Source organism: Colias eurytheme, chromosome 15, assembly GCF_061535395.1.
Source record: "Colias eurytheme isolate Ceu_HAF_F1 chromosome 15, ilColEury1 Martin Lab GWU primary, whole genome shotgun sequence".
Lineage (NCBI taxonomy): Eukaryota > Metazoa > Arthropoda > Insecta > Lepidoptera > Pieridae > Colias > Colias eurytheme.
In genome coordinates this window covers 9,030,096-9,045,184 of record NC_142994.1, presented here as the reverse complement: position 1 = coordinate 9,045,184, position 15,089 = coordinate 9,030,096, and the positions used below count along the sequence as shown (strand labels likewise).

At 32.0% G+C, this 15,089-nt stretch overlaps 2 protein-coding genes across 3 annotated transcripts; one reads left to right on the top strand and one right to left on the bottom strand.

Moving 5' to 3' along the window:
* Positions 1 to 2,267: 2,267 nt before the first annotated feature.
* On the bottom strand, positions 2,268 to 4,048 carry LOC149902505 (carboxypeptidase Q-like). The gene is made up of 3 exons (XM_090110023.1): positions 3,833 to 4,048; positions 3,505 to 3,634; positions 2,268 to 3,422 (listed from the first exon to the last, which is right to left on the bottom strand). The coding sequence occupies exons 1-3, from the start codon at positions 4,024 to 4,026 to the stop codon at positions 2,334 to 2,336; spliced, it is 1,413 nt and encodes a 470-aa protein (XP_089966149.1). The 5' UTR covers positions 4,027 to 4,048; the 3' UTR covers positions 2,268 to 2,333.
* A 4,358-nt stretch (positions 4,049 to 8,406) lies between these two features.
* Positions 8,407 to 11,347, top strand: LOC149902504 (carboxypeptidase Q-like). Of its 2 annotated transcripts, none has more exons than XM_090110057.1 (3): positions 8,407 to 8,662; positions 9,678 to 9,807; positions 10,181 to 11,347. In XM_090110057.1, exons 1-3 carry the CDS (start codon positions 8,463 to 8,465, stop codon positions 11,270 to 11,272), a joined length of 1,422 nt encoding a protein of 473 aa, XP_089966183.1. In that variant the 5' UTR covers positions 8,407 to 8,462; the 3' UTR covers positions 11,273 to 11,347. The 2 variants fall into 2 exon arrangements, with proteins under 2 accessions (XP_089966183.1, XP_089966184.1); XM_090110058.1 differs by lacking the exon at positions 8,407 to 8,662 and adding an exon at positions 9,045 to 9,268.
* The last annotated feature ends 3,742 nt before the right edge of the window (positions 11,348 to 15,089 follow it).

Genomic DNA, 15,089 nt, shown 5'->3' with positions numbered 1-15,089 from the left:
AAGGAATGGTCTGTGGTAGGTAAAAAAGACAATAAATTTAAACAACATGAAAAGATTGAAATATACATCACAAGTCAAGAAAAATACCTAACTAAGTACTTGTTTTTGCAAAAAATAATAGATATTTAAATGAGAAAGAACACAGTAAATAGTCAAGTACTTATAGTAAAAAAAAGTTCTATAATACATAAGTCATCTCAATCATAATAATCTCGTCTTTACGACTTATGTAGATAATATTGCTCAATAAAAATAAAATTAAAGTAAGGAACTGAACAATCAGATTTTAAATATTTCAACACTAGTTATAGGTATACACTGAAATTCGTTTCATTCGTTGGTATTCAAAATTGTGTTTATTGAAAGTACATGAGGCTTGAATAAACCATATCTGGCGAATATCATTCATAGCATCAGTCCTCATCCCGAAAAAGTCGTTAGTTCCACATCGTTACGGATAAATTATGTCATTTGCCTTTGAATTTTCTTGTTATGATTTCAGTCTAAGATTTCAGTATTTTGCCGTTTGCGTGGCTGCATTTACGAGTATTGTAACGCCATGCTAAGCTGTGTTCTTTAAATGTATTGGTTGATACACATAATTCGTTTTATTTTAATTAAAATTTTATACTTCGTTTTAAATAGGGAAAATAAAATATTATGAAAACAATACGTCAGCTTAAAATTTTTAAACAAAAATAAACGCATCACAATATTGGCATTTCTTTATCGGCAGGAGCATGAAAATTTTTTTCATAACTGACCCAATTCATAAAGTAAAAACGAATAAAAATATCAATAAATTAATACTGGATTTGATTTATAGCTCGCCGTTATTTGGAAAGCAAACGTCCATAAATCACGTATGACCATATTTTCCCATCGTTGAATATTGGTAAACATAATTTAATAAACTATATTTGAAGCACGATAATAATACATATTTTATATTTAGTAGTACATGCTTAGTTCTGGTTTCATATTAATGAAGTTATAGTTAAACAAATTTCTACAGGTAGAATACAAATACAAATCGATACGTCACCAACTTCATCTAGTGAGAAAAGTTAGTTTTTTTGCTATCATATTTTTTTATCATTCATAAGCATAAGAGATTTAACTCATACTCATTTTTCTACAAAACATAATATAAACCTAGTATTCAAGTACCGTCAAGCATTTAAGATTAATTTACATACCTACTCTTGTTTATAACAGGTTCACGTCACATCATAATAATGTCTGCCCTTAAAAATGTTTCTGAGAACACAAAAGGCATTTTAAATGAAAAGATACGAAGGAAAAATAAAGTAGTTTCTACGAAGGTTGTGTGGGTACTTCTCATAGGTTTAAATTACACATTGCCTCGATGTGAAGCCTTGCATTTTAAGCACCTAGATTATAGACAATGAGGACGGCTGCGCAAATTACTTACGTATTGAAATAGATTTGAATGAGGACCATTGTGCAATTATTTAGAAAATTATTATAATACTCATACAATATGTAAAGATAATTGTTTTAAATGAATTTAAAGTTTAAGATACAACAGTATTCATGAGTAATAAAGCAATATCATAGGTACTAATTCTCCACTGGAATGCCATGACGCACAATTGAGAGCTTCATACGAACAATATTAAATGCGCGTCGACGCTTGGGAATATTAATGGGGATATTGAAATATTGTCTGTATGACCTAATAATTAAAAAAAATAATAATTTTACTTTTTATTTAGAGAAATAGTTGATGTTTTTAAATTCTTTATAGGAACAACATATTGGCCACTTCTATTTTCTAAGGATACACCATTTATTGGCGTTAAATATAAATTAAGGTACACCGTTCAAATAATTTAATAATGTTATTTTAATAACATCAATATCTTATGAATTATAATCATATCATAATTCATTTATGGACTTTAATTCCATGAACCTAAAAGCTTAGGAAATTTCCAAATAAAATGCCATTCTTGAATATTACGAAGTTAAAAGTTCTTGCGAACTTTCATTCCTGCACATTCTGGAAATCAATTGGAATGCTGAAAGCTTTTACAATACATTCATTTTCCTAGATTCAACGACTTGCCAAGAACAATGCTTTCACTTCCAAAGTTTGTATTGTTTCCGACATCTTGATTTTCTAACAATTCAGTAGACCGAATTCTATTTTTTAATAGCTTATGCACTAGGTAAGGTCATATAATTATAAATTCAGAAAATATAAAAGTTTTTTTCTTCAAGAATTTAGAAAATAAGCAACCTTATAAAATAAATGTATGATTTTATTTACGATATGTGTCTTTTTTAAGCGCGTGTTAAGATTTCTATTACTGTCGAGGGATATCAACCGATAAGTCAGCAATAACATAAGATATAGCTGTCCAAAAAGCGGCACACTTAACGACATCCTCCATTTTCTGAACCTCCATCGTATCCGCCTCTGTGTGGTGGAACCAGAAGTATTTATCATTTTCGTTTAATAACGACGCCCCGGGGATTCCTTTCTTGATAAAAAGTATTATATCCGAGCCAGGGCTTCCACTCTCTGTCATTTTGTCTATCGTTGGAAACAGTTTTAATATTTCAGCTATTATACATTGTGCTGTCTTTGAGCCGCCCACGTCTAAGCCAAGAGGCTTAAACGTACCTTCGTCAGATTCCATTATAAAATTAATTTTGTCTAGTTCGTCTAAATGACGTTTTAAATATGCTTGAGCACCGACTAACCCCGCCTCTTCTGAAGTCCACAAAATAGCCCGAAGAGTTCGTTTCGGTCGGATTTGGAAATGTTTCAACACCACGGGGACAAACCAACTTATCATCATACCACCACCGTCGTCCATTGCACCTTGACCGACGTCCCAACTGTCAATATGTCCGGATACAATGACATACTTATCTGGATATTTGCTTCCTTTGAAATCTATAATTGTGTTTCGAGACTTCTTTCTATCATAAGTACTAAACATTTTAATGTTAAGAACAATTTTCTCCTTTTTCTCATATAATCTTCTTAATAAAGCAGCATCTTCAACAGTAATGGCTGCAGTCGGTATTTTTGGTACATCTTTTTCATAGTGTTGGTATCCAGTATGAGGAGTATATAAAGAGAATGGCGTTACACTTCTTATAAGTGATGCAACAGCTCCTTTTTTGGCTGCTCTAGATGCCGACTCGACTCTATATATGACTGTTTCTCCATAATTTGTGTAAACCTCGTCGAATAAAACAATCTTTCCTTTAACATCCTCCTTTGATAATTTATCAAGGTCACTAAAACTTCTTAATACTATTAACTCAGCTGTGATACCTTCACTTGGTGTGGATACACTTGGACCAAGTCCAAGAACTGCAATTTTCTTTATACGAGGTTCAAGCATTTGCACCGATTCAAAGCCTCGTACCCAATGCGGCACCTGAAAAGTAAATATTACAATTATTTTGTACAATAATTATTATTTAAACTATAATAATAATTTCTACATTAACATTGTTTACCTCTAGTTCTTCGGTTGTCACATCTTTAATTCCTGCTCCAATGGTTAGATTGACCATATAGTCTATAGACTGTTCCAATACATCAGTGCCGGAAGGACGAGCACCAAATTTGTCAATGAATTCAGTATACCTATAAATTATAATGATTTTAAATAATTTAAACGATCAAAAGTTAACGTTTTCGTAGAGAATTAGTAAAGGGAGTTATTTTATTAATTAAATTACAGTTTAATAAGTATAAAGACAGCGATGATTTAATACAAACAAAAACACACAAATGTTCATAAGAATTATTGTGGAAACAATAGAACGTATCCAACTTACCTACTTTTCATACATATTCGCTCCTAAGTCAGTGTTTATTATATCATTCATTATTTTCATTGTAACATTTTTATAACTTTTAATTTCTTCTATTAATGCATTGTCTAAATCACAATCATCATATCTGTTTATTATTGATAATGAATATACAGTCTCGAAGTATAAAATGAAATAAAATACAACATTTTTTAGATTCATAACTACACGACTGGCATTAGATACACTTGTATTGCGATTAATTAATAATGAATGAAATAAGTGGGTGAGTCGTATCTTATCATTATGCTTTGAACTTCAAACCGATGCTGTGAAATTATTACAAGAGGTCAAATTCGTACACAGTACTGTTGGTTCAAACGGGGTAACTGAGACGTTGAACGAAGGCGAATTGTATTAATTTGAGCTTGAATTAATTATGTTATTGTTTCCTAACGAATATCAAATTTTACGTTATTTTTAACACGCTTCATTTATTCACTATTCGCTTCATTTGTATGTTTGTATGTAACCGACTCCTTTAGAGTCGATTTGAAACTTATCATCATACTTACTGGTTGTAAAATCTGTCTCTCAATGGATTCGATGTGATTTCGTACATAATATCTTCGACAATATTTTTATACGATTGAATTTCTTCTCTCAAAGTATCATTAACGAAATTAGCACAGTCATTCTGAAGCGTATATTGTATGGCTCTTTGAAAATGTCGACTACATGACACTGCATTTAAAAATATAAAAATGTAAATACAAAATATCAATCTCATGTTACTTTTCCTATTGTATTATTAACACTGTTATAACGTCAATTTTAGTACTGGCTAGCCATATAAAATACAAATTATCCATGTGACATAAATAATGAAATAAACGTAATATAACAAAGGTTTTGGTTTTATTATATTTATTCAAAGATAACAATAACGACTCTAATGAATACAGAATAAGGCAGATTTATCTCTGTACCTGGTATTCTTAAATAACGAAACAAAATTACATTTAAGAGCATAATATAAGAGCCATGAAAAATCGAGATATGATTTATAACGTTATAGTATTTATAGAAATTATTGTATCAGTGACGTCTCATATTATGATAACAGCGATTAGTTTTATTTATATTTATACTGTAATATATCCTATCTCTACGTCTATGCTAACAAGCAAGAATTTGAATGAGTGTGTCTGGATTAATTAATATTCAGAGCCATTCAAAAAGGAAACCACATTTTGACATTTTTAATTGAGCTACAATTAATTTTTTTTGTCTTTATTTAATAAATGCAACATTATAATTGTCTGCGTACAAATAAAATAATGTAATGCTAAATCGTTACAAATATTTAATAGTAAATAATTCCTAAATTAACCATTAGCTAAACACTTGCTACATCGTTTTTTAGTTATTAATATTATCCACAAATAATACTCAATGATAACACATGAAACTATAAATAATTTTTATGGTATAAATACTGACATACAAAACAAAAATATAACAACAACAAAATAACAACAAAACGTTAACAACAAAAATATATTATAATTAAAATTAAACAAAGCATAGCTATTCTAATCAAAGGTAGTTGCTTGATAATATAAAATTTGCTGAGTAACTATAATATTTAACGCTTATATTTTGAGTCATAGTTTTAAATATTACAGATAGTGTTTATTGTCAAGATTTATAAATTAAGACGCAAGATGTGCTCAGTGCTCACCGCACCGGGTTGTGAATTAATATCGAATCAAAAGAAAAGGAAATCTATGGGCATTAAAATTACAAGCTAATTTACCAATTTAAAGTTAATAGCATTTTACGTTTGTGATAATATATGGACATGGAAAATGGACAGTTATTTTAACACAGACGCCTCATGTTTCAGCTAGTCAATAAATAACTTTGGTAAAAATGTGAAAGCACAAAGTATAGTATTGTCCCCATTCTCCGATCGATATGTCTATACTGTGGCATGTGACAACGAAATTGCTTCATGATTTTTATTGCACTTGCGGTACATAAACTTCCGAACCATAAAGTACATTTTGTTGTGATAGCGAATCTAGTCAGTATATTGGGACAAGCTATGTTGTGGAAAGATTGGATATTTTTATATGTGAAAAAACCTAATAGAGTTACTTGTTTTTTACAAAGAAATAAAGTGCCTTCAAATTATCACAAATGGACCAAATTTACACATAAAAAATTGGTCTATAATGCACGGACCAGCTTGTCATAATAAAAAGACAAAAAAAATATAGCATGGCGTGTAGGTTTCCAGAAAAAGCGAGGAAGAATTTAGTGTTTGCTTGTGATATTTCAATTATACAAACTTCAACGGCACGGCACGCAAAAGTTTGGCTTCCATCCAACCATAGCTTCCAACTAAAATGATATATGTAACGGAACGTCGGAAGGCTCGGCGGTATGATCTCCGTTATCAGACATAGCGGTGGTTTAGTAGTGATGGGAACACCGAAATAAACTCACTACTTTCTCAAACGCCAATCAGATAGTTTATTAAAGTTTACAGTACTTCACAATTTTGCGTAACAATCAAGATGGAAACAGATTAAGAGCCAATAGGTTAGTACGCGTGCGCCTCCGTGCACAACTGACAGTAGAATGTCAGCTGTCACCATCGTGCCAACCCACTACCCTATTCTGGACTACCCGCTCTTATTTTTATAATGTCATGTGTCAACCTTACTTCACAATATTTTCATTACTGGCAACACAACATAATACTTTGACATTGACAATCAAAACAAACGATTTAACTACGTGAAATCAACTATGCTAGATAATTATTATTTAGTTCAGTAATTATCGGCGCGCCGTCATATGTATTTGCCGTTGCATTTATTAACTGTATTATGATAGATAGTACAGTTAAGCTAATCTAGACATTTTTTTTAAATTGAAGTACAATAAAGATAGGGTGCAATAGTATCAAAGCAGGATTCGTAATTCGAATAACTGTAAATTCACTTCTATGATTATACCCACACCTATAAGTTCAATTTTGAGGGATCTGTGTCTCGCGGATTTACCTGCGGAAGAAAGTATTATTGATGACATAGGGTAGTAATTTCTAGCAATTTCTAGAGCCAATTTGTTATTCTAGTATATAAGTTGCAAATATACTAGTTTTTTTAATAACAGATATACATAGTACATACACCTAATAGAAAGACAGAAAGAATGTTTATTTGTCACCATAACATCTAGAAACTGTATAAAAAATTGGCTGAGGGTAAATAGTAAATACTCACTAGGAAAACCAAATGAATAAAATTAGATTTACAAATAAATTTATTACAAATATATTTATTATTTTATTATTAACTTCCTGGATTAAAAGATCATAATATAGCAATGCACAAGTGCATAAAATACAGTAACATTTATAATACTGAGTAATAAAATAATTTTGATAAACAGCAATCTAGATAAACATTAAATAAAATTTAATTTGCCTGGTTACAAAAGTTAGTACCTAAGATTTTTTTTCAATCAGAAAATCTGAATTTAAAATTGAATCTCTTCAAGTTTCCTTAAAGGGTAATATTATGTACTTAATTGAAGACCCATGTATAATTCTTATTATTTTACCCTTAGATTTTACTCTTGACTCTACTGATTTGATCAATAAATCTATGTTTATCATACCAAAAGTTAACTACAAAGTCTTCCTGGTACAGCCAATTTGTACCACGCTGATCTCAAGTTGTAGTACCATTCAGATAAGAAATTTGTCTAGACGATTTCCTATCGTCTTCAAAGATTAAAACATATAAAAAAATACATACAATAACTTTGGATATTTTAGCAAAATGATTAAGTGGTTTAACTGGCCCGCTTTTATTTATTTTTATTTTCATACAATTGCCATTGTGCAGGCAGCGCGAATAAAAGCGGTATTTTAGTTCAGACTCGCTCGAATGACACCGTTAAACCGTTGATTTCCATGTTTATTGTACTGACCTTATATATTAGTGTTATTGTACTATTCACATATAATATATATATCTTTGTATTTTATATATTATATTGATTGAGTAACGTATAAATATTCAAACATGAGAAACAATTCCCAGTGATTGAAACACAGTAATTGAGTTAGTAAATGAAATAAACCTGAAATTTTATTAAAATTTATATATAGCAAACAAATAATTATTTCATATTCATATTCTATAAAATTAATCCATACTAATATTATAAATGCGAAAGTAACTCTGTCTGTCTGTCTGTTACTCAATCACGCCTAAACTACTGAACCAATTTTCATGAAATTTGGTATGGAGATATCTCCATATACCCGAGAAAGGACATAGGATAGGTTTTATCCCGGAAATCCTACGGGAACGGGTTTTTCTTTGAAAACACGGGCGAAGCCGCGGGCGGAAAGCTAGTGTATTATAAACTACTAATTAGTTCTCAAAGATTTATGCGGTTACTCGGTATTAAAATTCTACTTCATTCTCTTTACTATTCATAGCAGATTATGCTTTATGGAATCCATTACGAACTACTGCATTCAATTGATCCTTGCGTTGTTTACTATCCTCCTAGACCAGACCATTATCAACATCCTCGAGTAAGGACGTGTTACGATAAAAGTATTTACGATGTATCTAGCAATATCTAAATTGATACTTGTAATTATCCTGAGTGAAGTGCAAAGTGCGCCAAGGAAAAAGTCCTATACCGAATTAAAGTCGTGCGACATTGGCAATTTAGCTGACGAAATAGCATCTTATGATACCGTGGTTCAGGATATTATAGATTATGTCATCTCCGGCCCATTCAAAGGGAAGACATATCACGAGTGAGTAATGGGACGTCATAACTCTTACTTATTGAACTGACCTTTAGAAATTACACGACCCTTTTGTTAACGACGCATTCAATTATCACGCGATACTTGTTAAATATATTGTTATTGTTAATGTTAATAATAATGAACTTGATGTTTGAAATGCTGTATTTAGTAGGTATAATTTAAAATTGAAATCTTATATGACGCAAAGCAACCTTGCTATCATATACGGAATTCGATCTCATCTTAACTTATCTCTGTATTATCCATTTCATGGCATTAACTATAAAGTGCCGTTCCTCTTTCTCCAATGATATCTCTAATTTTTGTTCTTCTGGCTGATAAGATAGACGCTTAACAAAAGGGTTTTCTGCTTATCACAACATCGCAATATTTTAGAGGCGGCGGCGGAAAAATGTATTCTTTCGGCCGTATCGCCGTAATTTTCCTTATTATAACTATAAGTGAGGCAAAGTCGTTGCCAAAAAGTTCAGATAAATGTAGGTCTCTCTTGGGTGATGATTTAATAAACGAGATTTCTTCTTACCAAGATGTGAAGGAACAGATATTTAAATATGTGCTTGAAGGAGAGTTTAAAAGTAAAACTTATGATGAGTGAGTAATATAAGGAACGATTTTTTTGTACGGCTACAATCCCTTTTTTCAAATTTAGCATATTTGAATTCATTTTATAATATTCATTTAGCTCTCAAGGAGATAAAGTTTTAATAAAAATAATAACTGGGTCAATATGTGTAGGTATATGTAATTTATATTGTTATAAAAATAAATAACTTATTACTTACTACAAATATAGAAAGGAAACTATTGAATTATATATTAATAAAAAAAAGAAATTAAATGAAATATAATTTTATTTACAAAACAGCTTCTAAAATTGGTAGTTTTTTTTCAAACGAATTATTTCAAAACAGCCTGTTAAATAATAACAAAGATATTTTTATGTTCATCATCTCGCTACGATAATAATACATTAGATTAATAAAGACGATAATATTTTCAGATTGGCTAAATTTGTGGACAAGTTTGGTGCCCGTATATCGGGGTCCCAAGTGCTCGAAGACTCCATAGATTATATGATAGAGTTGACTAAGGAAGAGGAGCTTAACGACATTATAACCGAGGAGCTTGAGGTAATTAGCTTTAAATTTCAGCGCGGATAGTATTACATCCTATAATATAATTGATAATATCGAAAACATCAAAATAATATGATTTAAATATTTTTTATCTCTCCATAATTCACGGGTATTTACCATCGGAATGAAAATACCCGGTCCTTTTTTAAGGGTTACATGGGGACACAGGTCCAACACGTAGAGGCTCTTTAGAGAACTTCAATGTGTTGTGGGACACCATATTATTAAAATCTCGAATTGAATAATAATAATATTATGTAGGTTACCTGATAAAATAGCACTTATCATTCACGTCGAATCTTCAACAAGTATATAATCCCTTTATTTGATAAATTGCTCTATTTTTTTATCATGATTTTTGTTGCAGGTTCCTCACTGGGTCAGGGAACAAGAAAAAATTACTATGTTGGAACCACGATCAAAACTTATTGCATTGTTGGGCCTCGGGAAAAGCGTTAGTACCCCGCCGGAGGGAATTACCGCAGAAGTAATTGTACTTTCTAGTTTTGAAAAACTGGATGAAACCCCTGTTAAAGACATAGAAGGTAAAATAGTATTATATGACCCAGTATTCACAACGTATGGCGAAACTGCTGTATACAGATCTCAAGGTGCTGCTAAAGCCGCTGAAAAAGGCGCAGTTGCATCTTTAGTCAGATCAATAGCACCGTTTTCAATCTATACACCACACACCGGCTCACAAAATTATGCTGAAAACATTACAAAAATACCTACAGCAGCAATTACGTTGGAAGATGCAGATTTAATCCGAAGATTCCATGATAGAGGCGAAAAAGTTGTTTTAAATATTAAAATGACCAGTTCATATGAAATGAAAATTTCCAGAAATACCCTTATAGATTTGAAAGGCAAGGATAATCCAGAAAAATTAGTGATTGTTTCTGGTCATATTGATAGCTGGGATGTCGGTCAAGGAGCTATGGACGATGGTGGTGGCTTATTTGTGAGCTGGGCTGCTCCTGTTATTTTAAAAAGATTGAATTTGAGACCGAAAAGAACAGTGAGAACTATCTTTTGGACGGCTGAAGAGTTTGGATTAATAGGAGCTTATGCATATGAAGAGAAACACCGAAATGAAAGTCACAATATCAACTTTATTATGGAATCTGATGAAGGAACATTTGCTCCACTAGGATTGTCCGTTGCTGGGACACAAGAAGCTCGTTGTATTATTGGTGAGATATTAAAATTATTCGAGTCGATCAACGCTTCGACGCTAGTTGAATCTGATAAGCCAGGGTCTGATATTCAAGTGCTTATAAAAACTGGAGTGCCAGGAGCTAGTTTACATAATGCAAATGAAAAGTACTTCTGGTTTCACCATACAGAAGGAGATACTATGAACGTGGAGAGCCCCGAGGAACTTGATATGTGCACAGCTTTCTGGACGGCACTCGCGTACATCATAGCTGATATTTCTGTAGACATACCTCGATAAAGCTTTAATATTTCCTACATCATTACTGCGTTGTTATGGTTTCATTGATGATCAAATTGATATAAAAAATTCAAATATTGCTTTAAATGTATTTTTTTTCCCTCAACAAACACGTAACACTTATACTAATTCATCATTTCAACAGCTAATGCCATTTATACCTAGTAAAGTTACTAGGTATGTAAATCCTATAAAACGTTGCACGTGTATTTTCTTATATTATATGGATTTATTTATATGGCAGCCTTAATTGCTGTCTTTTAACCCCATCATAAATTAAAGCTATATAATTTTGTAGGCGTCGAAAATTATGCAACTCGATTCAAAATATGCAAGAGAATGAAATCATATTTCGAAACAAGTGTGCTCTGTAGCGTATTATTATGTTCTCAGGGTACTGATATAATATCCTATCAAGCCTTTCCACTCGAACTTTTTAAAGAAACATTTTTCATAAACTTGTGCACTTAAAGTCAGCGTTGTGTTGCGACTTCAACGTCGCACGATAAAAGTTATAGGATATCCATTTCAAATAACTTCGCGCAGCTGTTTAACAGTTGGAAACTGTAGAATTTGCACTTTGAACTCTTCTAGAAATATTTTATGTTAGGAGTATTTGTGGTCAAAGCAAGTACGGTTCAATAAAAATTTTGCTTACTGGTCATGAATTCGAAATGTAGAGAAGCGAGGGCTTCAGAGCAGACCGTGCATATTGATTATTTCAATATCACTGCTACGGTATAAACGATTTCATAAAAATCATATGACTTTGCAAGAAGATTTATTTGAAAAATGAATAACGTTTTGAAATAGAAAAAGCTTTTAAAAAATTCTGACTCAGTTATAAGTGGACGATAAATTAGCCACTAAAATATATAGGTAAATAAAATTATAAAATAATATGTTTGTATTTACTTGGCAAGAATAAAATATACTTTTAGTAATAAAAAAAAGGGAATTATTAGTATTTGTTCAAAATTCGATAAATTACGTTGTAAACAGTACTTAATATCTGTTACAACTTAGATTTTCATAATCCTTATTTAGGGAAAGGGGTACATCAAGAGGGACTAATAGACCGGGAGATACTGACACAAAATTTCGAGTCATTTGTAACAGGATGGCGGTTCTACAGGGGTCTTAGTACGCAATGACAAAAAGAAAAACGATGGCGTGAACGCTGGTACCGGCGGCTTAGTCGCGTGGGCGTTAGTCGAACTCGTCGGAAAATAGCGAAAGTCAAACGATTTGTAACAGTATGGCACTTATTTTTCCTGTAAGTTTGAGGATCAACAAATATAAATACAAAATTTCAAAGATCTAAGTGTTGGAAATCTTCACTTATATAAATTAATAATAAATTAAGTTTTCAAGTATAACAGCACTTTTTCCCCCTACTAGAAGTATGGCAAATATAATAATGGTCACATTTTATCAAATACTCTCCAAAAATCCAAATGCAATACTGGTACAAAAAGTTTGGCGAAATAAAAATTTTTTGCAGATTTTCGGCGGTATGGCGACCCTTTGGAATCGTCCGAAAAGTATGGCATGGCGATTTTCGTAAATGGCTGCACGACGATAGTTACCTGTGCAAAAGTTAGCCTGGTACAAATGGTTGAATGATTGTTTTATTTAAATCAACACATTCGCGTCGGTATGGCGGGCTGTAAGTCACACCGGAAAAGTATGGCATGACACTACCGCCTACTACTTTTTTATGGGCTATCGGTAAATTCTAAAAGTTTTGTGTTACAAATCGTTTGACTTGCGCTATTTTTCCGACGAGTTCGACAAACGCCCACGCGACTAAGCCACCGGTACCAGCGTTCACACCATCATTTTTCTTTTTGTCATTGCGTACTAAGACCCCTGTAGAACCGCCATCCTTGTTACAAATGACTCGAAATTTTGTGTCAGTATCTCCCGGTCTATAACCACAAGATTTGTGGAAAGTTTTGATACACTACTTGATTGCTTTTGTTATAATAGATGTAGTCTTGCTCATAGATATAGATTATAGAGATCGAAACAAAGTAAGTGAGAAATTGAGCAAAGCACGAAGATATTATTATTATTTACTATAATAGATGTACTGTTCGGGCAAAGTGACGGCGTTTTAGACATACCAGTATGTATATTTTAAGCAAAAGCTAAATAGAATAAAAATAATAAAAAATGTTGTGTGGTTTTATGAAACCACGGTAAAAGTGAAACTGTTCGAACGGTTTCGAACACTGCTTTGTGTAGCGCATGTCGCGTGACGGTCGGCTGCCGAGTAGGTATACCTACTCGGCAGCCGCGATACACGCGACATGCGCTACACAGACCAAAAAGTTTGAGACGATGTAATAAAAGTTTCACTTTAACAAAGTATCCATGTCACACATAGATTCTTAAGTTTATAAAAAAGAATACAACCCTTTAAGTGGCAAAGTATCAATTTTAATGACATTAAAAGAAGACTATTAATCTTCACAATTAATTATTAGCCTAATTTTATACTCCAGAATATTTGTGGATATCAAAATTTACCTAAAGGAAGTATCTTCAATATTATAAGCAAGGCAACGACTGAAGGAAACGATGTGAGATCTTTGGACTGAAACCTAAAAACTATCAAACCAACGTTTAGTATCCATATATTATGTTGAAGCGTATGTTCGACATGCTTTGGTCGTTACATCTTTTATATTTTGACAAATGGTTATAGGTTTTCTGTGGACATGTACAATAAAAATTTTCAAGAACGAAAAATGAATGCACACTTATGAACAGAAAAATAGTTATAACGATTATATATTGTTAGAAACATAAATAAAATAGGATATATTTAATTTAAAGACATTTAAGTTATACCATATACCTGATATAGTAAAAATAAGCAAATAAAATAAATCTCATATTAAGGTAAAGTAGGTAACGGTTTGTTTACTTACCTCCCGCGAGAATCGTGACATCGCAAAATATTTGCTTAACAAATTGAAAGATACGTTTGCAATCTTTATAATGTGTTCACATTCCTTCATACTTGTAGACCTGAAAATATAGAATATAACTATAAGAATATTTAAAAACACTTTTACAATCACCTTAATTACCCATAGGTATCACACATGATATAGTCATTGAATGATATGTTTATTAAGATCACTAGCGTCCGCCCCGGCTTCGCCCGTGGTACATATTTCGCAATAAAAGGTAGCCTATGTCCTTTCTCGGGTATCAAATTATCTCCATACCAAATTTCATGCAAATTGGTTCAGTAGTTAAGGCGTGATTGAGTAACAGACAGACAGACAGAGTTACTTTCGCATTTATAATATTAGTATGGATATTACAACAACACTTACAAACTCAATAATTTATGAATTATTAAGTAATTGTTGCGATACATATTATTATAAATTATAAAAACTCCTGTACACCATTTATACTCCACATATTATAGTGTAGTAATGTATGTACTGCCGAATTTATTTCCCAAGTGTAGAGGCTTTACAATATGCAAATATCGTAACGATATAGTGGCTGATACATACTTAATATTATAAATGCGAAAGTAACTCTGTCTGTCTGTTTGTTACTCAATCACGCCTAAACTACTGAACCAATTTTCATGAAATTTGGTATGGAGATATTTTAGTATAGTAATGTATGTACTGCCGAATTTATTTCCCAAGTGTAGAGGCTTTACAATATGCAAATATCGTAACGATATAGTGGCTGATACTAGAGCTACGCAAACTTTCCGTAGAAGCTTAGCAACTCGGCTTTCATACTTGGTAGTTTCAGAATTCAGCCTTCAGACTTCAGT